Consider the following 15,984-nt stretch of genomic DNA (forward strand, 5'->3'; position numbering starts at 1 on the left):
GTAGCTGAGACTACAGGCACCCACCACCACGCCAGGCTAATTTTTTGTATTTTTAGTAGAGGCAGGGTTTCACCGTGTTAGTCAGAATGGTCTCGATCTCCTGATCTCATGATCCACCTGCCTCAGCCTCCCAAAGTGCTGGGATTACAGGCGCCAGGCACTTTCTAAAAAAAAAAAAAAAAAAAAAAAACCATGAGGTGGTATTGCTTTTTTAAAATACTTTAAGCTCTGGGATACGTGTGCAGAACGTGCAGGTTTGTTACATAGGTATACACGTGCCATGGTGGTTTGCTGCACCCATCAACCCATCATCTACATTAGGTAGTTTTGCTAATGCTATCCCTCCCCTAGCTGCCTACCCCCTGGCTTCATCCATGTCCCTGCAAAGCACGTGAACTCATCCCTTACTATGGCTGCATAGTATTCCATGGTGTATATATGCAATCATTTCTTTATCCAGTCTAACACTGATGGGCATTTGGGATGCTTCCATGTCTTTGTTATTGTGATCGGTGCTGCAGTAAACATGCATGTGCATGTGTCTTTATAGTAGAATGATTTAGAATCCTTTGGATATATACCCAGTATTTGGATTGCTGGGTCAAATGGTATTTCAGGTTCTGGATCCTTGAGGAATTGCCACAGTGTCTTCCACAGTGGTTGAACTAATTTACACTCCCATCAACAGTGTAAAAGCGTTCCTATTTCTCCACACCCTCTCCAGCATCTGTGGTTTCCTGACTTTTTAATGATCTCCATTCTAAGTGGCATGAGATGGTATCTCATTGTGGTTTTGATTTGCATTTCTCTAATGACAAGTGATGATGAGCTTTTTTTCCTGTATTTGTTGGCTGCATAAATGTCTTCTTTTGAGAAGTGTCTGTTCATATCCTTTGCCCACTTTTTGATTTTTTTTGTTTTTGTATTTTTGGGGGGGTAGATTCTGGATATTAGCCCTTTGTCAGATGGGTAGATTGCAAAAATTTTCTCCCATTCTGTAGGTTGCCTGTTCACTCCGATGATAGTTTCTTTTGTTCTGCGGAAGCTCTTTAGTTTAATTATATCTCATTTGTCAATTTGGGGCTTTTGTTGCCATTGATTTTGGTGTTTTAGTTATGAACTCTTTGCTCATGCCTATGTCCTGAATGGTATTGCCTAGGTTTTCTTCTAGGGTTTTTATGGTTCTAGGTCTTAGGTTTATGTCTTTTTAAAAAAATCACTGAATTAGTAATTTGAAATCAGGATATCTTCAGTAAAGTTAGCAAAACATAGTGTGTGAAACAAAACATACCATGCACATTTGCACAATGAAAATCACAATAAATGATATATAAAAATATTTTAATTAAATTTAAAACCTATATTTTATTTAGCTTTGAGGAACTTGAGAAGATATTATATTTAAAATATGTGACTCAAAGTGTGAAGAACAGCTTTCCTTGTATTTAAAGAGGCAGTTAGGTGATAAACAAGGTCTTCCTAGAAAGTTATGCTTTGGTCATGTCAGAGTAAAGCTGCAGGCAATTGATTGATTGCCAGATTTTTATGTCATTCTGCAAAAGAAATCCCTAAGATGGTCCTAATATTATTTGACTGAAATATGAAATATGTCCATAGTTCCTTGAACTGATATGCTATATTCTGGGCTTTTGATTTACACAGAATGGTGAAGAAGACTACTGAGTGACAAAATAAAAACTTATTTTGAAAACATAGGCTCACAAATAAAATAAACTAAGTTATCAGTCACAATTAGTAAAATGTAACGCTAGTGAAAAATCATTCAACAGGTTAACAGGCAAAACTAAACTCATAAAAATTATATCAACAATGGAAATAAGACAATCTCTTTTAATAAATAGTGTTTTTAATTAAAAATTACCGAACTCATTTTTTTAATCTGCTTTTATAAACCTTTCTAATTTGCTGTTATAAAATTTTGATGATTTACAAAGAAGAAAATGTATTTTCTTGTTTTAAATATAGCACAAAACATTTAGCTATTTATTCAATATGTTTGAATTATTCCAAATTAGTGGGATCTCTGAATTAATAAGTTATATGTATATATTTGATATTAATTAACTCATCATAAAGTATATATCAAGTGCCCTACTCTGTGCCCTGTTGTATCAGACTCTAAGATATAGTCGACGATAAGAAAATCATGCTTGCCTCTCCCTCATATTGGGTTTGAGTATTAAAATATATAGCAAAAGAAAAAAAAGACTTATTTATGGTTACATGGTGTCTGGAAAAAAATGTTGGGTAGCAATTAATGCAATGAATCAAGGAATCCCATGCACAAATCCACACTTTGAGGCAGAGACATGCTGACCAGAAGACAAAGGAAGATATGCACAGAGGAGATGCCCAGTGGTCAGCTTGGTCTTGTGTGAACTTGAGTAAATCCTTTTTTTGGTCTGGTCTTCAATTTCTCATTTCTAAAGTGAACAATATGATTGGCTCTTTTAAGGCCCTTTCTGATGTTCTTTATTGAATATTCGATGCCTAGGATAGAGAGCTTTCATTCTCATTACAGAGTTGCCTAGTTCTTATGCCAGAGATTGGATCTCAGCTTATACATCTAGATATTATAAGAGCTGGGACTAAAACTAGGGCTTCAGGCTTGTATTTTTCTTCTATACAAGACCAATACAGTGGCTTCTTTTTTTTTTTTTTAGGTGTCTACTCCAAAGTTTCTTACCGTTGCACCTTAGCCTCAATAGATGACTCTCGATATAGAATCAAGATAAATAGAAACATAATAATGAACACAGAACTAGATAATGGGCACCCCTAATAACCTGAAAGGTTAAAATTGTCTCTGTTCACATGATGCTTCCTACTGTGAATTTGGGAACATAATGTAAGAGGGATTTCTGGTCCAGCCCAGGTGTCATGAGTCAGTATTTTCAAGTTCTGCACGAAGAAACGATGTATAGGCTGGGGGTCTGGAAATGATAGCAATGCCAACAAGGTAGGAAACAGCAGGAGTTTGATACCAGAAGGCCAAGAGAGCAATGAGAGGCAGATGGGGCGAAACTAGTTCCTAACGGCTTGGGTAGGAAAAATTTGTAACTCCATGATACACATATGGTTATGAAAGTAAGTAAGTTCTTTCTTCCCCCCACCCTTCTCTGATGAATGTGGCTGATGTGAGATGCCTGGTCAGCAATGGGTTTAGAATGCAACTGACCTGGAATTTTCAGAGCCCTGAGGGAAAAGGAGTAACCCTAAGAATCTGGGAGATAAATCCAGCAAATCCAAGCTGTGTAACCAGTTATTTATTCTTAACGGGAAAGAATGGGCAATAAGGAGGAAATAAACATAGAGAAAAGCATGGGCTTAGGGGACAGCATTGAATAACTGCTAGACCTAAAGAGCAGAGCTACAGCCATCATATTGCATTCAGCAATCCATGCTTCCAAAATGTCCAGGTTCACCACTTCTAGTAATCAACGGATCAGCAAATATTTTTATTAAATCCTGAAGTCATGGAAAAATCCAACAAAAAGAACAGAAAATATTGATTCCTATCTGTGCCTTTTATTAAGTTACTGTAATATCCTGTACATGACATTTGTAAAAGTGTCTAGGAACACGTCTGCCACATTCTAAAGCTCTTGCTGAGTGTTACTTTCTCTTCATCCTCTTGGTTTTTTTTTTTTTTCTGTACCCGATTTTTGCTGAGGACAGCAAGGTATTCTCTTCACATTAAAGGGCAAAGAAAGCTTAGGAAAATTCAAGGTTTTATTTCAGAGAGCCAGCCTACAATAAATAAAATATTTCTGTCCATTTCTTAGTATATGTGTCTCAATGACAGCAGATATTAGAGATGGATATATTACCCGTGTGATTCTCTGAATGGCTTATGGCCGTAATTATTTAAATTAAACTCACTCTGTTTGCTCTCTTGAAATATTAAATGTGAGCCATCATTTATATTTTGGGTACTTGAAAAGAAAAATAAATAAAATCTCACCATGACAGTTTCTGAATTCAAAGAAAATTATAGTTTCCCTCTTCTTAATTGAGAATATTCAGAGAAGCAAGATGCTTATGCATGTACTTTGAAATTATCACCTGAAGCGGTAACTATTAAGCTGTCCTGTCAAGTGCTGTGTGGCTTGCATTTTTAATAATATTTGTGGTACCCTGGACTTTGTAAGGACAAAGGCTGAATTGCTTGGCTTATGATCTTGAAAGATCCTGTTATTCTGCTTGCTTTTACTTGCTGGGAGGATCCTACTAGAATATATTGTCCAGAAATAGGTCATCAGTAAGTGATTCAAGGCAAAAAATATACATATTTGTGTTTTGTATTGGAATATTATCATAAAACAAATATTTAAAACAGAGATGAAGTAGCATTTTTATTTTTATAGAGAAGAGATTTTTGATATTATCTTTCATTTTACTAATTCAAAAAATATATATTTAATCTTATTACGGTAAATTGATAATTCTTACCATTTTATTTGGTTAGTTGACATATTCTTTTGCATGAAATATTGATCATAATATTTGGTGCCGTTTATAATATAAAGAGATTGATACTTAAGTCACGTTGGAAAGGAAGTGTAAGTAGTTTAATAATGGAATGCTGCAATAGGTATCTGGTTTAGAAAATCGGGAGCTAAGTAGAGTTTCTATACATTTTGAGAGAGGACAAAAATGAGATTTAGTGAAAGAACTGAGGCTTTAGGTAATAACATAATATGGAAGTTGTTTGGCAAGATAAAATCTTCATGTCTCTCTCTTGTGAATTTAAGGAGCTCAACAGTTTTACCTCATTAGCACCTTTTGCTTATGTCTGTCTGATGTGGCAGCTAGATTTCGAGAGGAGCCATCTGATGTATAAGATTTATTTGCATCCTTTGTGCCTCACATTGTTCACATCTTTGTTTTTAGAACAGAATCAAGAAGTAATGCTATATTTAATTTCATGTCTAAAGAAATGAGTGTCTATGAAGTTTTTTTTTTATCTACAATACTTAATGTCTGAAATCACACATTCTGGATTTTTTGAAAGTCAGTATGGTTTCATTGTTCTTTGTGTTTCAGTGGTATATTAAAGACTTAAAATGATATATCACTTTTGCATACACAGATTTTTTACAGGTTTCAGAAATTCCTTAAATTATAATTACATCTTTATGAAAAATAAAAATTTGGCTCTGTACTGTTCAGGAAATGGTTATGGTACATCAAGATTCTCAAAACTGGAGTATTAGGAAAGAGATAGGTTTAGAACTCTTCTTTGGCCAAATCATATTTTGGAAGCTATATAAATTGTACTTAATTTTTTTTACATCCTGTATATCTTCAGAACTCTTAAGGCCATATGCATAAAATAATGCTTTGGTAAGAAAGAATGAATGGGGTCCCAACATATCACAAGAAGTTAGTTAGTATTCAAAATGACAAGGCTATCCATATTCTTAATCTGTAATTTTTAATCTTTCTTTCATATCTGTCTCCATGTTTATATATGTAGATAAATCTATGAATTAATATTTAGCTAGCCAATTTGTGAGAGTCCTGAATAGATGGGTTCAGTGAAATAAAGATCTATTATTAATTTTAAACTAATGGATTTTCTTTCAACTTTTATTCCATCGATGTGTTATTTGTGACATGACAGATTCAAATAAATGACTGTGTTTTTATGTTACATTTTTCTCCCTTCTTTTTCAAATTTGTGGTCCTTTTTTCCCTTATTTCATTTTTTAATTGCATTTCTTGTATTCTACCCTATTTATGTATATGCTGAACTTTATTCAAAATATACATATTTTTCTTTCTTTGCTTCATTTTGTTAACCTCACCCACATTTAAATTTCTTTTATTTTTACTCTGAAATGCATGGTTCCCCCCTGCCCTGGGGCATATTCATATGTGTTCATCTTGGAGTTATGTTGGAGAAGAATAATAATTTCTTAATTTACTTTTAATTTAAAAATTACAATAAAAATTTGTGATTCTCTTCTCCCAATACTTTAGTTCCTTCTGTAAATACCACATATTGAGGATACGAATGTTTCTATATCTGTTAGTTTTCTTTTATAATTTTTGCCATAGTTCCTGGTTATTTTCTAATTTTTGAATTTTTTATCTTTCTATTTTATATTGTACAGTGGGAAGAGATTGGTGAAGTGGATGAAAATTATGCCCCTATCCACACATACCAAGTATGCAAAGTGATGGAACAGAATCAGAATAACTGGCTTTTGACCAGTTGGATCTCCAATGAAGGTGCTTCCAGAATCTTCATAGAACTCAAATTTACCCTGCGGGACTGCAACAGCCTTCCTGGAGGACTGGGGACCTGTAAGGAAACCTTTAACATGTATTACTTTGAGTCAGATGATCAGAATGGGAGAAACATCAAGGAAAACCAATACATCAAAATTGATACCATTGCTGCCGATGAAAGCTTTACAGAACTTGATCTTGGTGACCGTGTTATGAAACTGAATACGGAGGTCAGAGATGTAGGACCTCTAAGCAAAAAGGGATTTTATCTTGCTTTTCAAGATGTTGGTGCTTGCATTGCTCTGGTTTCTGTGCGTGTATACTATAAAAAATGCCCTTCTGTGGTACGACACTTGGCTGTCTTCCCTGACACCATCACTGGAGCTGATTCTTCCCAATTGCTCGAAGTGTCAGGCTCCTGTGTCAACCATTCCGTGACCGATGAACCTCCCAAAATGCACTGCAGCGCTGAAGGGGAGTGGCTGGTGCCCATCGGGAAATGCATGTGCAAGGCGGGATATGAAGAGAAAAATGGCACCTGTCAAGGTAAGAGTTTGCCTCCAGATCTGCAGGGGCTGTCTGCTTCAGTTGGATCATGTATATGTATTTCCTCCAATGATTATGAGCAAATGACCTTTTACTTTGCTAATTTATGGAGATTATTTCTCTCAAGTTTGATTTTTCTCTTTTCAGAATTTTAAAATTTCTGGCAACCGTGAAAGATTTAATGTAATATTTTATTGGATATACATAATTAATACTCAGAGAGTGTCTGACTTGCAGTGTAGTATTTCATATTCACTTTGCTTTTAGAAATTTTATTTTTGAAAAGCTCAAACCAAGGGGCTAGTAACCTTCATTGTGTAATTATTGTCTGCTACTTCTATTTTCTCTCCATGAACTTGTATCTACTCTTTATTTGCTGTATAAAATTTAAATGCAAAATCTCAGATTAGACTAGTTTTGGCATGTTTTTAACTGCCTTTTAAAAATTCTTCAGAAAAAAAGTTCAGCCATATGAACTTTATAGCAAAACATTTGTAAACTGACAGGATTAGTTTACTGTGTTGTTTACATATGGTTGTAATTACATACTTGCTGTTTAAAAACTACAGATATTTTTAAATGCATAATAAGCAGTGCCCCACAAAAATAACTATTTGAAGATAGAACCAATACAAAAGGTCATTTTAAAGCAATTTGCCCTTGGGGATTTTTTTCTGTTTTTATTTTTCTTTTAAATTGAAACTTGATCATGCATGCTTCTCTCTTCATTTGAAAATGCCCTCATTTTGCCCACAGTGTGGTGAGTTGGCCGTTTAAACTGGAAATTTGTCAATGGCTTTCTGGAACAGGGGAGTATTTTATATCAAAACGAAGAGCAGTTTATGGGAAAGAAAGCAAGCATTTTTTTATTTAAAGTATTCAGCCTCATGATCCTGAACTTGTTTTCATCATGATGTGAGTGTACTAAATAGGTAATGAAAGTTAATGAGTATTAACTGAGGAAGCTTTGAATGCTGAGCAGCCCCTTGGTCCCACCTGGTAGCTTCAGGTGCATTTATTTTTCCTAAGTCCACTCTGTTACATGAATCAGACTTCCTCATTTGTTCTTGCTTGACTGTAGATTGATTATCGATCCAGGGAAACAAAACCAGAAATTACCTGTAAATTATAATAACTTTGGTTAATTAATTCTCTCCAGAAACGCATTGCAGTTTACTTGAAATTCCTTTTTCGGCACCAGTTTCTATTTTGTATCTTTGAAATACCATCTACTATTAATTCTGTTGTTTTTCCATGCAAGCTACAACTTTCTACACCTGATTTTATATCTACACAAGCACATCTGAAGGTTTTGTTAAATCAAAATTACATTTATAAAATGCTGATAAGCTTATTGGGGAAATGAATCATAATTTCTTCAGGATTGGAATCAAATAAATGTTCTAATATTATCTTTTATTTTTGGGGTATCTTACTGGTTTAAGGTGAGGTTTTATGTAATTAAAGGATCAAAAGCAGGAGTTATAAGCAATCCATTGAATATATTTCTGTCTAAAATATTGTAAATATACATCTAATTATTTCTAAAAATTTGTTTATTAGTATTATAAAACAACATAATCTATTTGGTTGTTTGTTTCTATCATTTTAGAGAATATGTGATCACTTAGTTCAGACCACCATGACCTTTGTCATTATTTTGATTGATAGATAGTATAAGAGGCCTCTCTCCATGTTTTGAGGATGCATTTTGATGGTTGATGAGATTAAAACATTCTGCTGGTGATAGTCACAAAAATCCTGGGAGGCAGCGTTCTGACAGAATGCAATGCAGTCTTAATGCAAGTGTTAGCATACAGCTTTTCTTTCTCTTCTCATGTTATTCTCTTAATAATTGAAAAGTAGAACCTTAATTGAGGGACATTGGATTAACTGGAGACATTTCATTGTAGAAAACTTTACTTAACTGGACTCTGTCTTAATTCACGCATTTCTCTTCCTCCCCTGGTAGTAGGAGCAGTGGTTTGCAGATGTCATGCAAAAAGTTTACTACACAGCCCAGAGAACGTTTCACACATGTAGTCTATATGATTAATGCTTGTTGGTATTTTACTATGTACAAATGGTATGTGATGGCACTCTAGGAAGAATTTCAAGTATTTATTCTACACATAACTTATATAATTGAATGACTCATTGAATGAATAAATAAATCTTGAGGGCTTGCTTTGGATAACTAAAGCATCATAGATATTGTTCAGACATTTCTATCTATACACAATAAGTACATGTAAATGTGTGTGCGTGTGTGTGTGTGTGTGTGTGTGTGTGTGTGTTATAAAATGCCACCATGACTCTAGGTCATTTTACAATCTTAACCTGCTAGGCTCAAACCTCTAAGTGGGGATCCTGATTTGGAATCATCCTTCTAAATAAGCCAGAAATTTAGGAATCATTTCTCTCATCTCTTTCCTATTCACTATCCAGTTCCAATCCATCACAGAGTGTTTATAGAAATTACCAGTCAACTTTCTCTTTAAATCATCTACTTCTCTCTATTTCCTTTTTCCTTCAATATAGAGGTAAACCTTGTTGAAACTTTGTCTTCAAATTTAATGAATGACTTTATATATAGTTTTGGTTTTTTAACCATATGAATATATCACCTATAACAAATGCAAATATTTGTATCACACACCCATCCCACCCCTGGAACCTTCCCCTACACACACACACACTTTATACACTTCAGTGGTTTCCTTTAAGACAAGGTTTTTTCATTAAGAGGCGGCGTGGTTTTGCTCCAGTTATCTTTCATGTCTCATCTTAAATTTTGCTTTCTCTCCTTCCCTATGCACTAACCAAGCTAGCTGTTTTCAGTTTCTCAATTTGCTCATTTTTACTACTTGTTGTTTTAAGAATATGTTCTGTTCCATGGATTATTCTTATATCTAACATACACTATTCCTTCAGATCTGTGCTCCAATATCCCTTCTACAGAGAAGATGCCCCAATCAATCAAGGGTAGATCAAGCGTCACTGTTTACTCATATATCTTTTGTCATAAAACAATTTATAACTATTATTTTACATATATTTGCACACTTGTTATCTGTTTAATTATTTTTTCTACTCCTGTTAGTCTACATACTCCTTGATGGCAGGAGTAGCAGGAGACCATGTACTCCTTAACTTAAGGGATGAGAAAGAAGTCAAATAGCACAAGAGAAGGACAATGAATTCAAAAGAGAGGAAAGAAAATCTGCAAAGGTGTAAAAGACTACTATGTTATTCTACGTTAAATATCACATTGTGTTGATTTATTTTACCTTTGTTTTATCTGTAAAATATTTCCTTGGTCTGAAAATTGATGGATATGCCTTTTAACTCAATCATTTCTTAGTTCTAAGACTCTTAGGCCAAATTTCATATTCAAGGTATTAAGTCATATGTGATTGGTACTTCACATATTAACTGTTAGAGAAGCCAATTTAGTGAATTTTACAGAGTACAGAACATCACATATTTAAATATAATATGGCCATATTACATGATGACATTTAATTATTCAGTTTCTTGATAACCAAACTATGTTAGAATTTAATTAAAAATATATTATTGAGAAGCTAAAGTTTGAATATATCTGTGGCAATGATTTTCATATGTTAATATTTCTTACTCTGTGCTGGCAGGTGACTGAGTACTTGCTGTCATATCATTCTTATGTGACTTGTTATATGTGCTTTGTGTGATGGAGTTGACACACAGCCTTTTACAAACTAAACCTTCAAGATTCAGAATGCTAGGCAGCTCATTAACATATGGCCTCAATCCAGATGACCAAGCAGTGAGTCTGGAGTCCTGGTCAATTTAGCAATTTGTGATCTGTCATCTTCATATAAATTCCTCTCATTTAACTTTCTTTAAGAGAAATAGACTACCTCAGCCATAATAATCTGGTTTTGATGAGGTAACAAAATACTCATTTCTATTGTATGAACTTAAAATAGAGTGTACGTTTATTTTTGTAAGTCTTACTTATATGCCTAAATTTTCTATAATAAACTGATTTAAGTCTGCAGATTTCTTTCTTGGAAGTCTTTTTTTATTTTCAGAAATAAATAATGTCTCAAATCCATTTATCCAAGTATGTTTCCCCACGTGTTATTTATTATTATTTCTGATGAAATTCATGCTGTTTTTTCCCCTTAAGACTCATGTGAGACTTTTTTTAGTAAAAAATGGTTAGCAAAAACACATTTTAGAAATTTCTGTCTTTTATTGAAGTGAATGTTTTTGACAGAAGTAATTGAGTTCACATGAATCAAATGTTGCCTGCTGAGTTCTCTTGTGATTATGTTACTGACTTACTTAGATGCAAGCAAGACCACTAATCTTCATCAGTTGCTAGTGGAATGAAGTAGTAATTTGAAATTAGCCCTAGATAATTATAGTTTCACTTATATCAAATGGAGGAAAGAGATTTAGATTGTGGGTCACTGCCAAAACCAGTCAGAGTGAAGAAGGTATATAGTACATGCTAAAATAAGGGATAAAGGAGGGTTACAGGTCGAGGGCTGTGGAGAAAAAGTACTTATTAATTGTCCAACTGGGAGATGATTGCACAGCAAGGAAAATGTAGTGAAAATACCCAATTCAAGAAAGAGCCTTGATTCAGAAACAGTACAGTTACAGCAGGGAGTAGAATGTCAATCATTCATACTTCTGGTGCATATTTATGATTGAAACAAAATTGGCTGGAAATATATTAGATATATTAGGTGTTCATGTAATTATGCATTGGAGAGCCTAGTTATTTTTAATTAGAGACATTACCAAAAAACATCAAAGGGGTTGAACTTATCATTCTATTTAGTATGTTATTATGTGTAACAAAAGGAACCTATTTTAATTTCAAAATTTGAACAAATGATGGCATTTATGGAAGTACAATATATCAATGGTGCCTGTGTGTGTTGTGTTGGTATGTGTGTGTGTGTTCTGCTTTTGTGAGGAACAACCAAGGAAATTAAGTAGTCAAATCATTTCATCCATTTACAAACATTACACAAGAGAATAATTCAAATAGTCTTTTTCCCCCCCATTTTAACTGCTCCCTGGCCTACTTTTAGATTAGTCCTAATAAAATTTTAGAGAGTACTCTGCATTTGTTTTTTTGTTTTTTGGGGTTTTTTTGGTTTGTTTGTTTTTTCTAAATCAAGGTTTTTCAGCGCTAGAGCTATTGATATTTTGGGCCAGATAATTTTTGCTGGTGGGAAAGGGGATGTTGTCTTGTTCATTGTAGACTATTTAGCAGCTTTCTTGGGTTCTACCCTCTAGACGCAGTAGGACACCCCACTCCCCATTTTCACAGTCAAAAATGTGTCTAGATACTGCCAAATATTCCCTGGGGGCAAAATCACTCCCAGTTGAGAACCACTAATCCAAATACTTGTCCCCTCCCCAGATGAACACACATGCCACTAACATAAAATATGTTTATAGATATGTTTATGGACTGGATACCTTTGCAAAAGGGAACATTTTTCTTTAAATTTGGAAGAATGAAGGAGATGTACATGTTTCAATGTGACTAATTGAATTCGAATATGGTGGGAAATATGCTGCTGGTAAAAGGCGGCATGCCCTAGTGGCTTAACCACATGAATTCTGAGTGAAAATGAAAAGAGTCTTATTCTACCTCTGCCGTTTACCAACGCTATATCCCCATGCAAGTTGCTGAATCTCTGTTCTTTGTTGTCCTTATCTCTAACTAGCTCATAAAAATCTTGTGAGATATTGGCCGGACGCAGTGGCTCACGCCTGTAATCCCAGCACTTTGGGAGGCCGAGGCAGGTGGATCATGAGGTCAGGAGATCGAGACCATCCTGGCTAACACGGTGAAACCTCGTCTCTAGTAAATATACAAAAAATTGGCCCGGCGTGGTGGCGGGAGCCTGTAATCCCAGCTCCTCGGGAGGTTGAGGCAGGAGAATGGCGTGAACCCTGGAGGCGGAGCTTTCAGTGAGTGGAGATCACGCCACTGCACTCCAGCCTGGGTGACAGAGTGAGGCTCCGTCTCAAAAAAAAAAAAAAAAAAAAAATCTTGTGAAATTATAAAATAAAGGGTAGCTACAGGTTATAAAATTATCTAGTTTTCTCTAAGTGGGTAGTATATTTCTGAGCAATTTAATTTATCAAAGAATAATACTACATTTTTTCCGTTGGGTAAATAAAACTGTACGTTTTATAGAATTCCTTTATAAAAATTTTGTTGGAAGTACAAAACTGAAAAATGTGCTATCTGGTTAGACATTATCACTCATTCTATAAGTTGTTATTGTAGTAGACACTCTATCCAGCCTATACAATTCCTGTATCCTAGGAATGTGGACATATATACATACAAACATGCATATAGACTCACATCTACAGTTAAAATTTATGAAATTTTCTAATGGCAGTGTGGGTGAAGTGTGGTATTTTAGATAAGGAAATAAGATTTTTTCTTTTTCTGAAATGGTGGCATTTAACATAGAAGTGAGGGGAAAAAAACTGTGAAAAGTATGGGAAACAGTACAGCAAAGAGGGAGCTTCCAGTGCAGAAATCTATTTTAATACTTTAATTTTATGTATGTCTCATTTCTTTCTAAAATTACACTTTAAAAAATGTATTTGCTTATGAAAATCTGAGAAATAAAAGACCTGATGATTCCTGAACTTACCAGCTAAAATATGCTGTTCTTATACATTTATTATTATCTTAAAGACAGAAAACTCCTAATGAATATCTAGGGTCAAATGCATGCATATCAAACATGAAACAATTCAGTTTATTTATAAGTGGTGTTGGTGGGTGGTTATTTGTAAATTATTATACCCGTTGAAACTATAAAACCCGTTTTCTTCTTAAAGAACTTGTTTCATTGGTTTGACAATGGTTAATAACTAGTGACTCTTCTGCTATACGTGGATGGACAAATACACGGACTTGGCAATGAAAGAAAAGACAGAAGAACCAAAAACCTTGTGATTTCTTTCTGGTCAAACTTTTAAATCTGGTCTGCACTCCTACTTTCTCACTCATAAAAGAAATTATACTAGTGAAAGTCTTGAAGCTGTATATATTTTCAGTTTAGAATAAATGTAACAGGCAAATGCTATACCTCATCTTTACAGTAACAGTAATAACTACTTTGTAAATTTCACTTTGGGCAGGTCTCTAGGATGTTTTACATGATGATGACATGTTCCATATTGTTACTGTGCAAATGAATCTTAACATTAATGGACTTGAGTTTCATCATGGTTATATGGATGGAGAATTAATGATTATATTTTATGTTGAAATGTCTCATATTTGTGTAAACACCTCTTAATAATAAACATTTATTAAAATAAGATGCACTGGATAAGCTCCTTTTATTATAATGCATTTTTATAAAATGATAATTATCAGGAGAAGATTTTAATGATAAAGACCTACAAAAAGCTTTGTATTATTTAAAATTCACAAAATTTAAATGTTCCAGGAAACCAAAAAATAGTCCTTTTGTTTTATTGTTTGCTTATTTTCTTGTTATTCAGATACCAGTCAAAGAACTTACATAAAGTCTGATAACATAAAATAGAACAGCTCTCGTGGGAAAAGTGTGTACAGAGAAATTCGATGGTGAAAACTCAGAGTGTGATTTAGCAAATATTTCAGTATCAGTTCTCAGATTCTTGAGAACTAATAGTTCAAAATATGAATGCAAATTATAAGAAACAAAGTAACCAACACTTGCATAAAATCATTCAATAGACTTCAAACATTAAAATTGATCTCTGAAAGCATCAGGAGGTATTTGTGTGGGTAGCAGATTAACGGCATTGGGCTTAAAAGTGATGCTGGCCTCAGCTCAAATCTCACTCTTGCATTTGGCAAATACATAACTGTGGTCAAGTTACAAAACCAGATTGAGCTCTGCTTTCTTCCTCTGTGAAATATTAAATGTTATAATCTTCACCTGTAAAGTGTTCATGTAGCTGCAAGTAATGTTTGCCTACTTAGAAATGATATATGGACCGGCAGCACTGGCATCACCTGGGAACTTTTTAGAAAGGAAGAATCTCAGCCTTACCCCAGAATGTTAAATCTGAATCTACATTTTAGCACAGTCCTTGGTGATTTTTATGGACATTCAAGTTTAAGAAGCACTGAAAGAAAGCACTCTTGCAGTGAGTGTGTTTTGCTTTTTTATTTCACAGATTGGGATACTTAGGTACAGATAAATTAGGACCGTGTTAGTATATAAGGTCAAGAACAGTAATTTATTTATCTTAATCCCTTGTATATATGTAAAAATAGTACAGTATCAATATTTTAGAGCCATTGTGCATTAGTTAAATATTTTCCCCCTCAAAATGTTCCTTAATATACTTTTATGATACATATGGTAATTATTTAATTTTTGATAGTATTAGAACTAACAATACTTCTTTCTGATAATTGCATTAAGACTTAAGAGTTACATATTTACTATCATTTCCGTATCCCATTATCATAAATAGACAATATTTAGCAAATTAGAGGAAAAGTCAAACAACAGAAAAGTAGAGAAAAAAGTAGAGGTGCATCCATGGTCTAATGAGTTCAATTGATAAATTAGCTGTTTGTTTATTTTGCCCTCTTTTGGGATGCTTGTCTTTTTCTTACTGACCTAGAGGAGTTTCTCACATGATTTAGCATTTCCTCTTACTGATGTGCATTATTGGGACCAAATTTTGTCCAATTCTTCTGTGCTCAACATTTATGGTGCAACACAATCATTTTAAACAGCATTGTTGTCGGCCATACCAAGGAGAAATTCTGATATCATGGTATGGTGCGAGCCAGAGGTTCAGTATTTTTTAAAATGTTTATTAGTTGATTGTTATATGCAACCAGGATTGAGACGTGTTGTAACATTTGAAATTCATGCGTGTTTGGCTTTTGGTGGCTAATATGAATTTGCACCCTGAAACCTCCCCCAGAGAAGCCCACTGATTTTGATTCTTGAAGGTTGTGCTTGCTTCTTCCCATTAGGAGGTTATCAGATAACAGTCACTTTGTGCTTTATGGACAATTTTCTTCTTTTCTTTTCTTTTTCTTTTTTCTTTTCTTTTCTTTTTTTTTTTTTTAACTCGGAGTCCTCTTGAGGACGTAGCCAGCTTTTTAAAGTTTCAGGTTCTCTGAAG

The 15,984-nt window shown here is 34.2% G+C and overlaps 1 protein-coding gene across 8 annotated transcripts in view; it reads left to right on the forward strand.

Moving 5' to 3' along the window:
- EPHA5 (EPH receptor A5) overlaps nucleotides 1-15,984 on the forward strand; it is a 364,565-nt gene that overhangs the window by 64,632 nt on the left and 283,949 nt on the right. For all 8 annotated transcript variants that reach the window (XM_055297460.2, XM_055297462.2, XM_055297461.2 and 5 more), the window contains exon 3: nucleotides 6,141-6,804. In XM_055297460.2, the coding sequence (XP_055153435.1) occupies nucleotides 6,141-6,804 (664 nt within the window). The remainder of the gene's footprint in view (nucleotides 1-6,140; nucleotides 6,805-15,984) is intronic.

The sequence above is a fragment of the Symphalangus syndactylus genome, chromosome 10 (genome assembly GCF_028878055.3).
Source record: "Symphalangus syndactylus isolate Jambi chromosome 10, NHGRI_mSymSyn1-v2.1_pri, whole genome shotgun sequence".
Lineage (NCBI taxonomy): Eukaryota > Metazoa > Chordata > Mammalia > Primates > Hylobatidae > Symphalangus > Symphalangus syndactylus.